This window comes from Trichosurus vulpecula, chromosome 2 (assembly GCF_011100635.1).
Source record: "Trichosurus vulpecula isolate mTriVul1 chromosome 2, mTriVul1.pri, whole genome shotgun sequence".
In the NCBI taxonomy this organism is placed as follows: domain Eukaryota; kingdom Metazoa; phylum Chordata; class Mammalia; order Diprotodontia; family Phalangeridae; genus Trichosurus; species Trichosurus vulpecula.
Genome location: NC_050574.1, coordinates 301,998,678 through 302,019,426, shown reverse-complemented (window position 1 = coordinate 302,019,426; position 20,749 = coordinate 301,998,678). Strand labels below are relative to the sequence as shown.

Below are 20,749 nucleotides of genomic sequence, written 5' to 3'. Positions count from 1 at the left end.
TCATGACACCTTTAGGGTAGAATCTGTGACCTTCTTTTACAATTCTGCCCCACATCTGGACAGTGTTGCCGTAACAGACAACAACAACACGTTTAATGAGTCATTCTCCAACACTATACTAAGAGAGATGAAGCAAGTCACTATCTAGCCTCAAACTGAATGAAGTTGGATAGAGGACACGATCAATGTGGTGGGTGGGTTAGACTGGAGTAGAGGAAAGTACTTTCATAACCCGAAAGCATTTCCAGATCCCTTCCCTCTTATACCAACTGCTGATTAGATAAACATGCTCTCGTAAAACAGTATTGACAAGTACAAGAAATGTCTGTACCACGCTCTCCTGATAGACAGCCACACAAAACAACAACCTATGCAAAGCATAAAACAAATACTGGTTATTGTCCTTTATGTTAAAATCGGTGTAGTTCTTGTGAGGAAGAGGGCTAGGTGGATTAGTAATTGTCCTAGAGGCATCTGCAAGTCTGCTATACCCCCTGAACAAAAACTAGGGTATTGGGTCAGGCAACTCGGTAGGAAAATAAGACAGTGAGGTGATTTGGGTGGCTTTCTATAGTTTTCTTTAGAACCTTCAAAGTTACATAATAGGCGTCTTTCTGTCCTGCCTACCTACAATATAGAGCCCCCATTGATGCCCCCAAGTTCCTGACCCAGTTGCTCTAACTTTTCCAGTTATTTCACAAAAAAGGTCAATGGCTCTGAAGAACATAAAAATTAAAAGGGATGCTTATAGTGAAGAAAATAAGGAAAGGAGAAAGCAGTAAGACTCAGAAAGTTTGCACAATATCAAAGCTCAGTTGGGCTTTGTGAAATCGTGGTTACTCATCACAACCACCAGAGGGCACACAAGTCCCTTTTTCCCCTCCAGCCAGAAGGCCAGCCATTCCATACTTGGGGTACCACCAAGAATATTTCCCCGTGGAAACTCTTGGAAGTTACAAAGAGAAAAAACACAAGTCTCTCTGTGGGTAGATATATTGGCGTGATGGGCCTCATAAGTAGACAGTGACAATAATTTTTTTTGCTTTCTTTGGAGGAGTTTTTTGACTCCTTGGTGACCCACAAGGGAAAGCTGGGCTCCTTGGGTCTCCAAGATGGATGTACAACACGTTTTCCAGCCGAGGTGTAGTTCCAGGACGGGCTTCTGGGCAGGGCCGAGCATCCCAGTGACAGGGGAGTGGCGAGCGCAAGCTCATAGCTCTGTCGTGAGCAAACATTTGCGCTGCTTCCTCAAGGCTTCTTCAGCTAGGCCCGGGACAGAGCTGAAAAGAAAAGACAAAGACCCTGTGAGGACCAGACATGGCTCAGTGGAAAAGCAGTGATTAGCCTTTCTTTCCCTTCAGGAAAAGGGCTTTTAGTGATTTAGCTCATAGTAATGCCTTGTTTATCTGGTACTAAGCATTTGTGTATGTGCTGGTGGCAATGTTTGCAACATTAAGTACATTTTCCAGGCAGAGTATTTAAATCACAAAATCTGTTTCAACCAAATTCTATTGAAAATGTTTTCCTGAATATATATTATACACATCCCTGCTTCCTTAACACTAAATATGATTAAGATGTCTCATGATAACTTGGGTCACCAACACAAACATGTCATTGCACAGAATCCAGGGATTTCCCTGGGGTGACTGAAGTGGATTCCAAGATGCTTCTTATATTTTTAAAGAACATTTCTGTTGTCTCTGCTTCCTGCTTCTAGTAGCATCCCTGCTCTCACTACCTTGCTGCTGCTAATCCAGTGTGGGCCTGGAAATCAGATAACTAAGCTCATTAGATATTTGTATAAAGAGTAAAAGGCTTAAAAAGCCTCCTAGGGCCCCTTTAATAGCTGAGGAGTACAGTGCTAAAACTTCATTATCTCTCTCATGGCTGCTCAGAAGTCACTTTGGCTAACTTCCAGATTACCAGACATGTTCTTGATTACTAAAGGTGCTAGACAACACTAGTGTGACTGTATTTGCTTGATTGTCTAGCCAAGGTCTCAGTTCATTACTGCTATTTCCTTTCGCAGTTCTTCCAAGGACTCTACCTAGAAGAGATGGAGAAATTCTCCATTTATCACGAGTCCCCTTGCACAGCACCACTGACACTCAATTGGGTCTTTCAGCAGAATTTTCCAAAGGGGCATATATGACCGTACAAAATACTTAGGAAAGACCAGAATTTACCTGTGCTTAGACAGACTGTGAAGGCTATTAACAAAAATAAAATAAAAGTATTATTGGTTTCTCTCTAGATTGTAATTTCTTGAGTATTTTTCTCTGAGAAAAAGAACTAAGTGCTTATGTTGGCCAAAATTCTCTATGCCAGAAGGATACATCCAAGGTGGAGCAGGCATCTAGGGTCATAAGTGGAAAAGTGAAGGCCATCCATTTCAGATCTGTCAAAATAGGATTGTTAATGGCTCAGCAAAGGCTAAAGAACATGGGCCTAAAGATATAGAAAGCTTTTCTAGGTATAGTTTCTATCTATGGCAAATAGCTTCACCGAGTATCAATAGCCAGGACTCAGCCACATCAATCTCATTTAACCTTACCATCTTTCTTTCACTTACGCTTATATGTACTATATACCCCTTCAAACACATCCCAGCCCACCCACCTACAACTGGGACCACTCATCTCATTCCCTTCCTCCCCTCCCCACCAGCAAGGGACAAACCTTCCCCTCCTGCACCCCAACCTGCCAATGGAAGCAGCAAGAGAGAGACCAGCAATACCTGCTGCCATTGAGCCACAGACTTCCCCCTCTCCCTTGGCTCCCCTGCCCAGTTCCCAATAGGTATAAGATGTCCACTATCAGTTGAACATGGACCCTCAGACTGCCCTTCTCTGCTGGAGATAACTCAGAGCCTCATTCCATTATAACCCCAGAGCCTAACATCCTCACGGGAGGGGACCATTTACCCTGCCATCACTCCCCAAATCCTCTGGGCCTTGCCATTTGCGCTGCTACTTTCTTGGTCTACCTACATCCTGGCCTTTCTATCCATGAACTGAACACAAACTCGCACTCTCATTTACATGTGTCTCCTCCAGTTAGAATAAGGTTCTTGAGAGCCAGCAATGTCTTATATGTATCGCCCGCACTGAGCACAGTGCTTTATTAATGTTTTTTATCCATTCTAGCAGTTTCAATAGCTGTGTATAAAAACTGCAAATGTGTTTTGAGTCAAGGCACCATGATCAAGTTAAAGACTTCTTCATAAAGTCATAAAAGCCTGGAGACTTAACACCTGACATAGAGAAAAGTGAGCAACTAAAGGTTAAAGGGAGAAACATCATATCTGGTTGTACTCCATTGCACTCCCTCCTATTGTGAACAATCGTCTAGGAAGAGCAATAGGAAAAGATCTCACTTGGTCACAGCATCAACTAAGAAGGGCCCTGGCTGGGCGATCAAGGAGAGCACCTCTGGGTCACCACATTCCTCTTTCCCTTCCAGAGCCACTTCATTCCCTGAGATTCCATTGGAAAGAGTCCTGGTCTGCTGCAGGAAGACAAAAAAAAAAACAAACCAACAAAAAAATTGGCATCAAAATGACCACAGCCAACAAGTGCTACCCTAACATGGTTATTAATCACAGCCAAAGTTATCCTCAAGGAAAGAGTGGAAGGGGAGGTTAACAGGGTAAAAACAGAAAGATATGTTCAGAATAATTTTGGCTATAGGGCAAGGCCCCTTAAAGGATAATGCTTAACTACCTTGAATTTTCCATTCTCATTGGCCACTTGAGAGGTTTTTATGGATTCCTCCCAGCACCTCTGAGTATTTTGAAGCACACAGAAAGTAAAAAACAAATAAATAAATAAATATATAACCCAGGTCACCAAAGTCATTACGAAGGTTCAATCACAATGCTTATGGTTTTTAGTTAATCCTAAGCTTATCTAGCACCCACATCACAAGTATTAACAACTCACTGGCACAATCCACCGGGGTGTAACCGAGGAAAAGGAAGACACCTAAAAGAACAGAAGGAAAACATTTTTTTACTAAAGCACTAAAGTCTTTCTCTAGTATTAAATGAAGAATAGAATAAGAAAAAAAATCTTAATTTATAATAATAATAAGTTAATAATCAAGTTTTTAAGGAAATGTTCCAAGGAGAGAATGAAATCCAAGATCCCTTCCTATGACAAATAACACACATTGTGTGAGATACTGCCAGAGATGGAGCAGTTCCTGGTCAGTAAAAAGTAGCACAGGCTTTCTACTAACCTAAAGAGACAATAATCTATTAACCAGGAAGTTTTTTCCTGGTATACGGCACAAAATTTTCTCTTCTATAATTTCAGCCTACTGTAACTAATTACAGTCTCCCTGGTAGAAGCCAGAAGAAGGCCTAATGACAAGGACACATAAACAGAGAGAGGGGAATAGAGGAAAAAGCATCCATTTATATGGATAGTTTTCTAATTATGAATCACAGCTCAGGAAAACAATCCTAAATACAGCTTATTCCAGTTTCAAGCAAACCCTTCCGTGTCTGAATTGGAGTACACCATTTCTCTTTAATGCCATTTCAACCTAGTTCTAAAACTGATGTCCTTTCTGTCATCTGGGGTCATCTTTCGGCCTAGCATGGGAAAACATTAAACACTTGAGCTGCTCTTGCTTCAGTTCTAAGTCAAGATACATTTTATTTGCAGAGGGTTCCACTGTTCCCCACAGGGACTATTCTTTCCAGTCAAACAATTCTACTTGCCACTAGCAAGCAGGTTTTCCTTTCCAAACCTTTGTAAATCACGCCATTTTCCTCCTTAACATTCTTCTTCCCTCCTATAAAACTGACTTTCTTCAGGACCTTGCTCGAATCCTACCTCGTCCATGAAGTCTCTTCTGATCATCTACTCAAAAAAGGGGAGAAATAACATCTGGCTCAGTTGTTGCAGGTTGATAGAAAAACTTTTCTTTCTATTTCAGTGGTGATGATGGCATGATGTTCTTCCTTTACGAAGTAGCCATTTGTAAGAAGGTAATGCAGAGTTTTAGCATTGGTGGGGTGTTGTTGTACTGAGCCTCAATGCCTAATTTACTTTTCAAATCATAGGACTTCTCAGATTTGGGGGTTGGCAGAGAAGGCAATCTAGGAAGTAAGTACTGAAGTGAAAAGAGGGCAAGTTATTTACTTTCAGTATTAGAGGTCTGTCTTCTGGTGACCAAATCCATGGGGCAATTCTCATTTCTCATCCTTGACCTCTCTGCTGCATTTGACACTGCTGACCTTTGTTCAAAATTTTTCTCTTGGATTCTATCACACTATTCTCCTGATTCTTCTCCTAACATTTTTTTTTTTGGTTTGTTCTTTTTCCTACTCGCCCTCAAACAAAGATAGTTTTCCCTCAGGGAACTCTTCAGCCTTCTTCTTTTCTCTTGATAGTCATGGGCATCCACTTCCATGATGTCAATACTTACTTTAATACAGTTGGTTCCCAAATTTTTATCTCCAGTCTTGATCTTTCTTTTACTTTCATTTACATACATTTCATTATGCATTTTCATCTGCCTGTTAGATATCTCCACTTGAATGTCCAGCAATCACTCCAGAGTCAACATAATCTAAAATCTCATCTTCCCTTGAAAAATCGGATCCTACTAGTAATTTCCTTATTTATATTAACAACATAATCTCCCCTGTCATTCAAGCTCAGAACATAAGGCTTGACATCCTACAAACTCTTCCTTATCCAAATCATCTATTCCAATTTTGTACAGCTCAAATTAGAAAGTTTTCCCTTACACAAAGCCCCTATTTGTCTCTCTGAAATTTCCACCCACTGTTCCTTATTCTTTCCTCTTAGGAACAAGCAGAACAAATCTAATCCCATGCCCCATGCAAGTCCTTGGAGTAAGGAGAACTACTCTCATGCTCCTCCTACTCACCACCATGTCTTTTCTTGGCCACACTGAACATACTCAGCAACTCCAACTGATCCATTGTAACGATCTTAAGGTCCCTCAGCCCAAACCTGGGCATTATCCTTTCTAAAATGAGGCCCTCTAATTAACTAATTAAAAAATAACATAAAATAAAATAAAATGAGGCCCTCTTCTTTATTATCACAGTCATCACCATGGCTGAGGTTCCCTTCAGCTCTAACCTGGAATACTGCAATAGACTTAAACATCACCCCAACTCCGGTCTTTCTCTTACTCCACTCTAACCCCCACATGCTGCTGCCAGATTAAATTATGCACAGCTCTAATCATGTCATCTGGCCCACTCTACAGACATGCAAAAACCATAAGTGGTTCCCCTCTGTCTACTGAATAAAGTATGAATTCCTTAGCCCAGTTTTCAAGGCCCTTCATATTCTGGCCCCAACCTTTCCACCTGTCCTTATTTTTCTATTCTTCCCTTTATTCTATGCTCCAAGCCAGAACAAATTACTGGAAGTACCCTCAACTTTCCCATCACTGTACCTTTTCTTAAGCCTTCCTCCCAACTGGAATGCCTTTGATTCCCCAATACTGCTTTTTCTTCCCCAATTAAGAATATTTTTTTCAATTATCAAGCATTTCTATCACACACACACACACACACACACACACCCTACACACACCCCACTGGGGGAAGAGAGGGGGAATCCTTACAACATATATGCATAGTGAAGCAAAACAAACCCTCATATAGGCCATGTTCAAAAATGTGTGTCTCATTCTGAATATCTGTTGCTTTGTAATCATTTCAGTCAAATCTGACTCTTCATGACCCCATTTAGGGTTTTCTTGGCAAAGATACTGGAATGGTTTGCCATTTCCTTCTCTAGGTCATTTTACAGACTAGAAACTGAGGCAAATAGGGCTAAGTGACTTGCCCAGGGTCACACAGCTAGTAAGTGTCTAGGGCCAGATATAAACTCACACAAATAAATCTTCCTGACTTCAGACCCAGAACTCTAACCACTGTACCTCCCAGCTGCCCAATATTTAGTTATATTATTCTGAAAATCTAGTCCATCCCTTCTCTGTCAGGAGGCGAGCAGCATTCCTTATCATTGGGCCTCTGGAATGTCAGCTGATCATTGCTTTGATCAGAGTTCTTAAAGTCTTTCAAAATTGTTCGTTTTTACAATGTGGTTAAAGTATAAATTGTTCTCCTGGTTTGGCTCTCCCCGGCACTATTTGTGCGAGGCTTTCTAATCCATAAAGCTTCCCTAATTCCTCCAGCCAGATGGAACCTCTCTCTTCTTAACTCCCACTGAATAATGGCACTTTAACATTCTTTTTGTTACAGTTGTTTCACAACTGTATTTCCCCTTGTTAGACTGCAAGCTCCATTAGGACAAGAATCATATCTTATACTTTTTAGTTGCCAGCATAGTGTCCTACAAATAGTAGGTAATCAATAAAAATGTATTGTTTTGGCCTGACATTTTATCTGTACTGGATCTATACTGATCCATATCTATTACATCAGAAATGACAAATTTTGTATACAAATTCATTTTTAAATTTTGTAACAAATGATATCTTTCTTTTGTTCCACATCAGATCCTATGCCATCCCTTTAGGAAAATGGGGTGATTACTAGTAATTTATGAGATGACTTAAAACTGTATGGTGAGAACTTTCCAGTTGACCTCAAATTGATATTGTTCCCAATTAGGAGGAAAAAATTTCCTAAGAAATAGGGGTATCCAAAAACGGCCTGGGCTGCCATGGAAGGTCTTCAGGAAGAGCCTTTTCAGTTGGCTGGGGCTGTCACAGAATTCTGGCACAAGGTGACCAGCTTTGATTTAGCTTGGTCTAATGGCCATGTGAACATCTCAGAGGCACCTTTATCTTGACCTGTCAACATTAGATCTGTTTTTCATATCATTTACCGTTGGTGACAAAAGCATCTTACATTTACATAATGTTTTATCATGACTACCCTGTGAGGTGGTCCTATTAGTATATTGGTCCTACATTACATGTTAGGAAACTAAGTTTCTAAAAGGTTAAGGGACTTGTTCATAGTTATGTGATCAGTAAGTGGCAATCCAACTTAAACTCCAAGTACAGAACTCTTTCCACTCTTTCATGAGTCAGTAAAACTTATCCAACTCATCACATGGAGCTCTAGGAAGTTTTCTTTTGCTTTATTTTCTCATCTAGAGCATAAGCTACTGGAGGACAGGGTCCGTATCTTACATTTTTCTGTACTGTCTATAGCACTCTTACAGAGATACTTAGACACAATAGTAGAAACTCAAAACAATTTGACTGACTGGCACATTTGACTAGATATTTTTTTCTGGGAAATAGCTAACAAGAGGAAAGCTAGCATTGCCATTAAATAGATGCCCCTTCCCCCACCTTTTGTATGATTTTTGTGAACCATAGTTACCGGAGGTACAGCAGCTAAATCAATCAGATTCTCTGTTAAGGATGAGAGCAGGGCATCCAATTCATCAGTGGCACTCTATGGAAGAAAAAATAATTATTATAAACAAATTTACTTTCTAATTTCCCCTCAATTTATTATTATTACCGAGGCTGGTTTGTGTTAATCCTATTAAGGAAATATGAATATTCTTAAATTATGCTGGGGGGGAGGGGGATACTTTTGTTATACTTGGAGAGTAAGAGAAGTCTAGACCACATCTAGAACTTAGATGATATATAATTTTTTTATTATTAACTTCTCAAACCAGCTGCTGTGACTTGGAATACTATGCTTGGTGTTTCACCCTTTGGAGACCAGGGCATAGGAATCAGGAAGGGAGGTAGTGGGTCAGAAAAGAGTCCTAAAAGCTACTGGATCAAAACTACAATGTGAACCAATAGTTTTGGTACAAAAGTGTCTTGGTTGTAAAACCATACTGGATATCTATTCCATGCATCTTTAGGTACCACAGAGGAGACAACACTGTACTGGGAACCACAGGATTAAGATTCTGATCAAGAGAAGATACAGAAGTCCAAATCTAAGGATATGAGAAGCAGAATTTGGGTATAGAGGACTTGCCATGTAAAGTCTTTGAAATTTTCCAACTTCTCTGTTCCAGAAAGTCATGGGTATATTTTACTGATTTCTTTGACTCTTCCTTTTGTTTTATTTTTTAACTGGCAAAAAGGAAGTCTCCTCATAGAAGGCTATGACCACTGAGCTTTTCTGTGTTAGCTCAATTTTTCCATAGAAACCCAGAGACCACAGCAACAAACCATCTACTATCAACCATCTTTAAAACTGAAGCATCAATTACAGAATGACTTGGGTAATTCAGAGTCCACTCCTGTTTCTAGTTTGTCTGTGTAATTTGGTAGGAATGTTGTATAAGAACAAAGGATAAATGTACAAACTGGCGTGTGTTAAGTTATATGTAGAACCCAGCTGATTACAGCACACTGACATTCAGGCTCTGCATTCCGTACTGCTCGAATTCACATGTCATGCATTATTATTCTATGAAGATAAAGGCAGAAAAGGGGATGGAGGATACTTAGAATCACAAATTTGAGATACTATATACGATAATTTAACTCTTAGTACTCTGCTGTACTTTGTCCAATGACCAGTAAGCCAAAATACTACTAGAAGAATGGAATCCTATCACTACTGGAATTCTTATTATAATGGAAACCAGAAGATAAAAAGAGAGAAGTTGCATTTAAATGGAAGAATTAATCAACAAACATCTATTAAGCACCACTATACACCAGGCATGGGATACTGGGGACATAGACAGAAATGAAACAGTACCTATTCTCAAGGAATTTACGTTCTATTGGTGGAAGCAAATGTGGTTTTACACACACACACACACACACACACACACACACACACACACACACACACACACTTAATAAATGCTTGTTGACTTATACAAAATAGACACAAGGAAATTGGGGGCATCGGGGCCTCTACAAACAGCTGGGGCCAGGAACCAGGTACGACCTCATATAGGAGGTGGTATGAGCCAAGTTTTGAGGGAAACTGGATTCTAAGAATAGGAGATGAGGAGGGAACACATTTCATTTTGAAGACCAAGTTTTGGGACTTTAAACCAGCAAAGCATTTTACAATTATTAATTGTCACAGCCCCGGGCAGAGCTCTTACTTACTCCACACAGATAATATGTATGATGCCCAAGGCTACAGACCAAGTTCAGTTTTTAAGTACCTTCTTTATCACTTCCACCAACAGGAAAGCTCCAACTACTTTTTAGTCACTTCATTAATAATTTTGCCCCTCTAATCCATCTTTCATACTATCAGTAAATAACTTGGTTGTGTTCTTAGGCATAAATCTAATCTTGGCACTCTTCAAAAATCTTCAGTGGTTCCAAATTTCCTACAGAATTCAAATTCCTCTTTCTGGTTTTCTTTCCTCTCTCCTACTCCCCGGCAATCTGCTGCCTTCTACCCTTTATAACCTAACTTCACACATTTCCCAGATACTTCTCAGAGTCCCTTTCAGTTCTAAATCTATGATCCTATAATCCTTGCCAAGTAGAGAGATATGCAAGGGCAAGGGCAACATCAATTTAGAATATAAACTCATTTATAAAATCAGATAGAGGAGAATGAAGTGACTTGAGGGCAAGAACTACTGTTTTTGTATCTCCAGTGCTGGCACGTTGGAGGCACTTTAATGTTTATTGAACACTGAATAAATAAATGAATGAGTGTTTGGAGATTATGAGAAATACTGCCTCATCAAATGGCAAGAAGCAATGGGGAAAATCAGTTTACAGAACGTTTGACAAGAAATCAAGTTAAGTCAGACGATCCTAGGGACACTTAAGAATGAAACTGGAAGGACAACAAAGAGAGAACATATAGAAAAGCATTGAGACATTGTTTCTATGCCAAACTATTTTCTTCATCGATGAAAGTGGAACCATCGTATTTCAACTTATGTATAAATAAGCACCGTCCCTAGTGTGCTGCATAAATAAGCAAAAAGAGCAGTAAAATGAACAAAAGCCACAAAAGTAGCTGGGCCAGACAAAGCACACCTGTCTGTATATTCTAGGAGCCCTCTCTTGGGGTCTTTAAGTCAAGGCTGGATGACTACTTGTTTAGCATGTTACGGAGAGGATATGAGACACAGGTTGCACTAGGTGGTCTGTGATTCCTTCCAAATCTGTAGTTCTTGGTTTCTGAGATCTGATCAGGAAGATATTTTTAAACATTAACCGACTCTATAAAACCTTGAAAAAAAATTTGCACACATAGTCCTTAAGGATTCTTTAAAGGAAGCATGAAAAAGAAACAGGTGGGGTTTATAAATTATATTCTATGGCAAATATTTTTATAGTCACACAATTGGCTAATACGGACAGAGAATATAAGATCCTGCTAGGTTTATAATTTGTTGTTTATAAAAAAGAATTTGATTCAGGGAAGAATGTCACATTAAAACATCTCTCTTCCAGCAAAGTGTTTCTTTCACATGTTAAAATCACAGAAGATTCCATGAAAGCCAAAAGCGAAAACTTTGATGACCTCCTAATTATTAATATTAAGTAAAACACAAAAACAGGCAAAACTACGGTTGCCAATGATATTTTCCACTGTCATGAATGATATCCAGCATAGAATCCAAATGGAAAAGGGAATTCCTATAGATGGTGAGGTCCACTAATGTTCCTATTTATTAATGACACATTGATTGCCCCAAGCCCTAAACACTGAGAAACATCCTAAGGGAGATCAATAATCACTTAAAAATTTAGCCTTTCTACATGGGGAAAAACAAAACAAAACAAGTAGTTGGAAAGATTCCTATGACCCATAGTCTGATATGCTGTTGAAGATATATGTATATGTATGTATAAATACATGTGTGTAGAGAAATCCTTATAGGGTGTTGTGTAGATATATATATATATATAGCTACACAGAAGTATATATATAATATATATACTTATGTCATCAACTACATGCCTGAAGGTCCAAATCCAGCCCTCTCTGCCTGTTTGTGTGTTTAACCATTACTGTAAAAAACCATTTTTAGCTCCAGCTATACAAAAAACAGGCAGAAAGCTGGATGTGGCTCAAGCCATAGTTTGCTGAACCCTGGTATAACCTACAGTGCTGGTTCAGTGGTACACATATCTTAGACAGATGCTTAACACTGACAATGAACTGGGACCAGTTTGGGAAATTAGACAGTGCTTTGATGAACACAAGCTTCTCCCTGAAACAAAAAAACCAAACTTTTCAACACTAATATTCATCCAGTTATGCTATATGACTGAAACATAAAATGCTACAATCTGAAGATCAAAATTATGGGTTATTCAGAAGTCTGGTGAAAAGGAACATGGTGTAGCACATTACCAACAAAAAATTTCCCACAGGAAATGGCCTTAAAGCTATCATGAGTGATGCACTACCAGAAAAGGTAGTACATCACTGAGCAAGAGTGAGAAATAACCAGTGGATGGGCTCACTCCAGGGCCATAGTCACACCTACATAATGGCAGAAGGCTCAGAAGATACCTTGTACGATGAGCAGGGAGTCCACTGACAAAAGTAGCACAGAATAAGAAGGAATGCCTGTGCTGGAATTTGAAGCATTTCAGTCGGTACTTACATCAAAAAAAAATCAAAGATCCATCAAAATATTGGAGCATAATTAGGTATTTCATTTCTCTACTAGGCTATTATCTCCAGTAGGGAAGGAATCACTCACTCTTTTTATCTAAACTTTTTATCTCTCCCAGCACTTGATTAAGCAGTACATAGTGATTTTAAGAAATGCTTTTTGATACTAGAGTTTGAAATCATAAATTCAGTCAACAAGGATTTATTAAGCATAGCACATGTGTCAGGCATTGTGCTAAATACTGGGGAGAGAAAGAAAGGCAAAAAGCATTCCTTGTTCTCAAGGAGCTCACACCTCTGATGACATGATGATCTCTTTGGAATTCCTTTGGGGCCTCCATTATTCATTCAATTAACACACATTTATTTAGTACTTAGTATATAATTCAACAAAGGAAGATATAAGTTCAAATAGGAGATCTGGTAACTAAAAACTCAAAGAGGAAAACAGAAGAAACTGCTAGGAGAGAAGGACTGTGGGGAATCTACAAACAATATACTATCTGAAAATACTCTTAAGTGGTTATACAGATGATCAGAAGTATTCTGCATAAATTAGAGTCCCAAGGTAAATGAAGATTTAATAAAAATCTTTGAAATTTCATCTTAGTGATTCAATTTTATATCATAGGCTTTGGACAAACAGAAGATTTGGGTCATGAACCCCTGCAGAAGTCTGGCAAATGTTTTTAAACTTACAAAGGAAACCAATTATGTTAAATTATAAATATCAATATATTAAAAAGAATGATCCTGTTCAGTTGCTTTTCAGTTGCATCTAACTCTTTGTGACCCCATTTCTTGGCAAAGATATTGCAGTGACTTGCCATTTCCTTTTTCAGCTCATTTTACAGATGAGGAAACTGAGGCAGACAGAGTTAAGTGGTTTGCCTAGGGTCACATGGCTAGCAACTGCCTGAGGCCAGATTTGAACTCAGGAAGAGGAGTCTTTCTGACTCTAGGTCCAGCACCCTATTTTCTATACCTACTTGCCCATTAAAAAGAAACAGATTGTCAAATACCAGGTTAAAATATCTTGGAATAACAGGAACTACACTGGTCTGAAAATCCTAAGATCAGGACTTTAAGTCTGTAGTAAGTTACCTAATTTCTCTGTGCCTTGGTCTGCATATCTGCCAAAAGAGAGGCTTTAGATGATCTGAAGTTCCCTTCCAGCTTTAAAATTTGATACATCCTTGAGTCTAGGAATGTTCTCTTACCTTTAGAACAGAATTATCTTCCACAGCATTTGGACGTGTGGGAATCATTGTGTTTTCTGGACTGAGAACTTTGTTGTCTTCTTTTAATATATTGCTGGGAAAGAAAAAGAGAAATGTCTTTACTGTGCCACAAAGGTCCCATGAAGTCAAGAGCAGTATCTCAAAGTGCTTTACTCATAAAGTACAACAGAAGTCATTGGTGCAGTAAAAGGGTGATTAAATGGATTGGAATCAGTTTGTACAAAATGCAACCCTCCTCCCACTGTTACTGCAGCTGGGAGTGCCTGTGGGTTCTAGTCCAGTTAGATATGCTCTAGGGAAGCCTGCAGGGGCTACCAATTCCATGAAGATTAGCTCTAGGGGTGATCTTAAAGTAATGGAGAGTACTAATGAGAAGTCACCAGGATGATCAATGATTGAAGCAGGGTGCCTTATTGATAATTGTAACCATGCCCTGAAAGCTAAATTCTCCTAGGTACTGGCAACCTAAAGTGGAAGTCACACATGGATTACCATAAACATGTCCCTTGAGCCATCCACATTTCCTAACACCCTCTCTATCAGGTTCCACCTATGATTTTCTTCACAATCTTGAAAACCATTTCATCGAGCCCAATCTGGCTTTGCTTCTGATTCCCATGTGATGAAGGTACTGATTTTTTTAGAGCCAAATTAGAAGATTTGAGGTTTCTGGTATTTTTCAAAAGGAAACCTGAGAATGACTAAACAAGTTGTAGCATATGACTGTGATGGAATACTACTGTGCTATAAGAAATGATGAGAAGGATGATTTCAGAAAAACCTGGGAAGACTTAACATGATCCAGAGTGAAGTGAGAAGAACCAGGAGAGCATTATACACAGCGATAGCAATACTGTATGATCATCAACTGTGAATAAGTTAGCTATTCTCAGCAATACAATGACCCAAGAAAAGCCCAAAGGACTCATGATAAAAGGTGTTATCTGCCTCCAGGGAAAAAACTGATGGAGTCTGAATGCTGACCAAAGCATACTATTTTCCCCTTCCTTCTTTCCTTTCCCCCTTCCTTCCTTCCCACAAAATGACTAAAATGGAAATGTTTTACGTGATTGCACATGTATAATTTATGTCAGATGGTTTACAACCTCAGGGAGGGGCCAAGGGAAGGAGGGAGAGAATTTAGAACTCAAAATTTAAAAAAATGTTAAAAACTGTTTTTACATGAGATTGGGGAAAAATAAAATACCGTTAATAAAGAGAGGGAAAAAAGAAGGAAATCTGGGGTGCCGTGGAACTAATGATCCTACTACTCCTGTGAAAATGTGTACATTCATAAACAAGTTCAAACTCAGCCTAATAAAAATAAATTATGCCCTCTGGGAAGCAAGTTGGAGGAATAATTTAGAGATAAGGGCAAACTCTAAACAAAAACCAGCATCAAAATCAAAGAAAAAGAAGAACTGTGCATCATTAGTGAGGAATGACTATATTCCCAGTTCTATTACTAACACACATTTTTTTGTGGTCCCACAGCATCACTGACAGTCAATATATCATTTTTATTGTCACCATTAGCTCCTGGGCAGGGAGCTGCTGTTCTTACGGAAGGACTAAAACCTCACAGCTCTTAACAGTATTCACATTCCTACATATTTGCAGGTTTTAGGAATGTAAATATTTGAACTTTTCCTACCCAATTTCTTACTGAAGGAGTCAAGAAAGCTAACACCATGGGTAACCAGCTTTGCTTATCTACAGAGCCAAGGAACCCTTCCTTTTGGCTCCATGGAATTTACCCTTAAGTATCTTAATACTCTAAAATGAAGTGCACTGGCATCACAAGGAGGTTGTGACCAATCTTTGATAATAACTCAACAGTGTACTAAATGGTGTTGGAGTCCTGTCCTAAGACACTCTTTTAAGAATTCTACAAATTCTATTATAATTCAAAAGTTGATACAATAACATTTTAGGTGCATGTTGCTGGATGTCTAAGCAAGAGGAGATTCTGTTACTGCAGTGATAAGCATATCCTCGGGCACGCAGATGGGTCAAGGAAGGTCTAGGTAGCCCTTGGGTAGATTAAGAAGGACCAAGAGAGTTCAAAAGAGACCTGACTAAGGGTTTTAAGGAAGCATCTGATATTAGAGTTTTCACCGTTATCAAACTCCCTTCAATTAAGAAAGACAAGATTTGGAGTTCTGACTCAGTCAGGCTCTTTCATTTACTTCCTGGGTAACCTTGGGCAAATTCTTTGACTTCTCTTTATCTGACTGTCTTTATTAAAAAGGGAGGTTGGATTAGATCAGGAGTTCAAAATCCAGGGCCAATGAACTTGATTTTTTAAAAAATGTATTGATAACTCTATTTTAATACAATTGGTTTTCATTAGAATATTAAATATATGCATAATGTTTTTATAAACATTATTCTGAGAAAAGGTTCATAGCACAAAAAAAGGTTAAGAACCCCTGGATTAGGCGGTTTCTAAAAACTCAAATCTATCATGTCATGATACTATTAGATTCCCCTTGTGTGTAGTACACACACATACACACATGCACTCACACACCTGCACGCATTTTGCCTCAGTTTTAGTCTTCATAAACAAAAGCACAAGATGCGTAACAATGCATAGTATCTAATTATGGAGAAAAACATGGTTATAAAGTGATCACAGTATGATAATTACAAGAAACCAAATATGCTACATTACTGTGCAAAAATTTTATAATACTCTAACCAAGGAAAGCACCAGAAATAAAGCTAGAGACTGGGGAAATGAATGGGATATGAAGGGATTAGAGCAGACATAATTTCTGATGGGAAAAAAATAACTGACTTGTATAGCATCTTAAGATTTGCTAAGTATTTTACAAACATTTTCTCATTTGATTACACTAGGCAGGGCAATATTGTATCTTCTCACTAGTCAAAAGCTGTATTTTCTTCTTCCATGTAAAGACAACAAGAAAAAAAAAACGATACAGTAGAAAAAAGTCGAACTCAGCAGGTCACAAGACCTAGGTTAAGTGTCCACCTCTACTACTTAGTGTAAGAGCATGGTAGAGAGGAAAGAATGATGGATCTGAAGGCAGAAAAGCTAGGCACAAAACATGTCGTGACTTCTCCACTCTGGCCTTAAGCTTCCTCATTTGTAGAACGAAGGGACTGATGATCTTTAAAGTCTCTGTTACCTCTAAAACCTAAAACCTTAGCTGGGTCACTCTGGGCAAATCATCTAACTCCTGTAGGTGAAGATTCCTCACTTATAAAAGTGAAGATTAGACACGGTCTTTAAGATTCCTTTCAGATCTAACTCTTGGCAAGTGCTTTAACTTCTCATCCAGCCATTTATCTCCCAGGATTTTTTCTATGTTGTGATAATGCCAAAGGCTATTTCCTTAACCCAAAGCACAAAAAGGAAGAAGGTATTGTTTCCGGGGAGATCTAGAAACACAGTAGGACTATATTCCCCTCCTTGCCCCTCACTGAAAAGCCCAAAAACAAACTCAGCAAAAAAAAAAAAAAGCCACAAGAAAACAGCTATTTGAGAGGGGAAAGAAAGCACAAAATGAGGTTATTTTAAACTAGTTGTTGAAAATCTATCAGTTTGGTAGATTTTCTGGAACTGTCCGCCAATTACAATTACAATTCTACACTGATCAGCCAGTTAATATTAAATTTTGAAGCACCTGCAATGTACAAAGGCCTGTACATAAAATTTTGCAAATTATTTAAGTGCTTTGACAAAAGTGATTGAAAATAGATGAGGTTAATTAGGAAAAACATCCCTGGAAAAGGCAAATTTTAAGCAGGGTTTTAAATGAGAAGAAAAGCTCACAAACTGGCCAAGAAATAGGACGATGACATCATAGAAAGGAGAAAAAGCATGTTTAAAGAAAAAGGAGACAGGAATAAAGAGTTTATTGGCTACAAGAGAGAGCTGGTGTTTGAAAATAAGAACAATAGTAGTAAGATGGAAAGGGCACCCTGAAAAACTAAGGTGAAGAATTTAGATTTCATCTATAAGGTAGAGCAAGAAAATGACACAATTAAAATGTTTGAAGAAAATGGGATATCAAGTAGAAAAGATATAATACATATATGAGAAAGCAATGAGGTCTAGTGCAAAAGGGCAGTTAAAAAGGCCTGGATTCAAGTCCTGTCTCTGACCATGGGTAGCCATGAGTAAGTCACTTAACACTCAGTGCCCCCAGAAGTTCCCCAAGACTAAAAACTATAGGCAGCTGTTAATAGCCAGTGGTAGAGGGAGGGGCCATGCTGTGAATTTCTTACAAGAGGAAAGCACAAACCCTCACTTGCCTATAGCGTTTCACAGAAGTCATCTTGTTTGAGACTCACCACAACCTTCTGAAGTAGATACCACAGAGAAAATACTATCTTCCCATTTGTAAACGAATAAACTGAATCTTAGAAAGCTTAAGTAGTCTGTGGCTATGGGAATGGAAAAGAAGTAGAAGATATTCTAGAGGAATAGTAATTGGCAAGAAACGATGATGAGCTGGATTAGGGATGCACAGAAGAATGTGCAAGAATTAAAAAGAAAAGCTGTTTTACAGTCTGTTTTAGTCAGAACAATACCTGAAAACATTATCTTGAATATTGGAGTTTTTATGACTCAATGCATCATCCTCTCTTGTGACCTAAAAAAGCAAAAAGAAATCAGAAGAATCTTGGTTAAGTCAGTTTTTTTTAGGACCAGTAAGCAAGATAGTATTATTTCTTGGCTGCTATTTTTTAAAAAGATAATTATTTCTTAAGTATTAGTATTTAATGTCAAACAATCCACATCCAAATGAAGTAACAAATAAAGTTGCAGGAAAAAAAAATCTGCTACTATGTAAATATACCATAGTTTTCCTAAATCTTTGCTCTAAGGGAAAAAACTAAAGCTAGAAAAGAGAGGAAAGTGAAAAAAAAAGAATATGACTGGTTTTGTGGTTAGAGTGAACTAGGAAAGGATTAGAAAATACAAAATGATCCAATCCATCTTTTAAAGATTCATTTTATAAAGAGATTTTTTTTAAAAACAGCCGTTAAACAGTGTAATTGCAATTTTTAGGTTGTTTTGGAGCATGGTGAAGTTTTGTGCTATCTTTTTTTCTAGTCAGATGATGGGTCTCCTATGGGAGACAGAATTTAAATACAGGGAAAAGAAACACCTTGGTAGGAAAGGGGAGATGTCAAGGACATGGTATGAAAAAAAACTCCAGTAGATCTGTGATTTCAACAAGTTGGGAATTCCTTACAAGGATACAGATTGTGACCAATCCATGTATGCAATCCATGAAAAAGACAAGGACATTGAGGAAGGTGTAAGGAACAGAAGAATGTTTGGTAGAGTAGCATGGATAGATGACAATTTAAGGTAAACTTTGATGAGTTATTGATTTCATCCATAACACAACAAAACCACACAGGAAAAGCTGCCCACACTCCAAAGCCATTCAAGTGAGGATTCCTTCTTACTTTATGAACTGCTTCCACTTGAGCCTTCAGGATATTGCTCTTGATGTCTGGAGGAATCCTCAAGGAAGATAATCCAGGACTCTCAATGACATTATTAAGACATTTCTCTGTCAGTTTCACAACTTCTTCCTAGAAATCAAGAACATATGTTAGTATCCCTGACAAAGAATACCTCATTCTAGACAGTCATGAAAGTTAGATTTATGAAAGTTCAGGCATGGAAGACTGATAATCAGGCACATTAAGTGGCTATGCCTTTTTTTGTGGTGTACTTGACTCCCAGAAGTTCCAAACTATTTATCATACAAAGAGTACCCTGGAGACAAGCTTGTATAATTTTTTGCCTTCAGAAAGATTGACTAAATCACCCAAAAAAGGTATTTTTTTCCCTTAAGCAAACAAGGATTCAATGGAATAAGAAGACTAAAAGAAGAGATGTTTGTTAATCATAGAACATGAGATGGGACAAAGTAGCATTAGATGCCAGAAGCTCTACTGAGGAGAGAACTAGCTTGTATTGAGCCACCATGTATTGTCTTGGTTCTATATATCAGAGGGTTGGACTTTGATCCATAGGAGAATTTTAGAATGGCTGGCACATGGAGACAATGATCACAAGGACCTTACTGGCTTTCTTAAGAATACATCATGGTAGACACAAATAGAAAGAGATAGTCCTTGTTCTCAAGTAGCTTACACTCCTAATTGGAGAAAGCAATACATGTAGGAGAGACAGAATGAGGGTAGATGGAAAGAACTAGTGGCCCTGAGGATAAAGCTAAAAGATCAACCACAGGATCTAGGAATGTTTGCCTCACATCAGCGGCCTGCTACTTCTGGGAAGGGGGAAGTAGACCAAGGGTCAGAGTGGAGAGATATTTGTTTCCCACAGGCAGAAGAAAGGATGAATCAGTATATGGTCAGGAATGTAAGAAAGTGAAGAGGTAGTGGAAGGAAGGTTTGGACCAGGTTCTAGTGCAAGGAAGAAAAGGAAATTGGGTCCTACTGGACGCCAGTTCTACTTTTTCTTAATTTTCCTAGATAAATCTTCTCTTCTCTTTCAAAAACAGCCCCAAATTTCACCCTCTTCTTTAACACGATGAAAGAAATATGAAGCAGCTCTCCAAAAGCTCAGTGTTTACACAGATTTCCCAGCTGAGGAAAAATGTAAAGCATTATGCTGGAGAGAGAAAAGTCCCAAGAAGTTGTAGAAAATGCACAAATGCACAAAAATGAATCTTGAGTACCTGTTTGTTCACATTAATGTTGACATTGGGTTTAGGAGATGATGAAGAACAGTTCTCAATCTCAAGCAGTTTGAGCTTCACGGAGGCATCCTTGAATTCTAGGGAGAAAAAGTTGGCAATACAACTCCATGAGCAAGCCAGGCTGCCACAGCTGTGGGAGGGATTAATTTTAAATTGCTCCTTTCCAACTACCAGATATCTTCAATTAAAGATAACTACCCTATTGTCATGGGGTAAATAGA

The 20,749-nt window shown here is 38.5% G+C and overlaps 1 protein-coding gene across 1 annotated transcript in view; it reads right to left on the bottom strand.

Moving 5' to 3' along the window:
- Positions 1-481: 481 nt before the first annotated feature.
- Positions 482-20,749, bottom strand: part of EPB41L5 (erythrocyte membrane protein band 4.1 like 5) — a 118,805-nt gene continuing 98,537 nt past the window's right edge. The window contains exons 18-25 of the mRNA XM_036743521.1: positions 20,508-20,605; positions 19,261-19,389; positions 18,373-18,434; positions 13,786-13,879; positions 8,357-8,431; positions 3,945-3,986; positions 3,380-3,510; positions 482-1,280 (exon numbers count right to left, since the gene is read on the bottom strand). Of these exons, the coding sequence (XP_036599416.1) occupies positions 1,211-1,280; positions 3,380-3,510; positions 3,945-3,986; positions 8,357-8,431; positions 13,786-13,879; positions 18,373-18,434; positions 19,261-19,389; positions 20,508-20,605 (701 nt within the window). The 3' untranslated portion in view covers positions 482-1,210. The remainder of the gene's footprint in view (positions 1,281-3,379; positions 3,511-3,944; positions 3,987-8,356; positions 8,432-13,785; positions 13,880-18,372; positions 18,435-19,260; positions 19,390-20,507; positions 20,606-20,749) is intronic.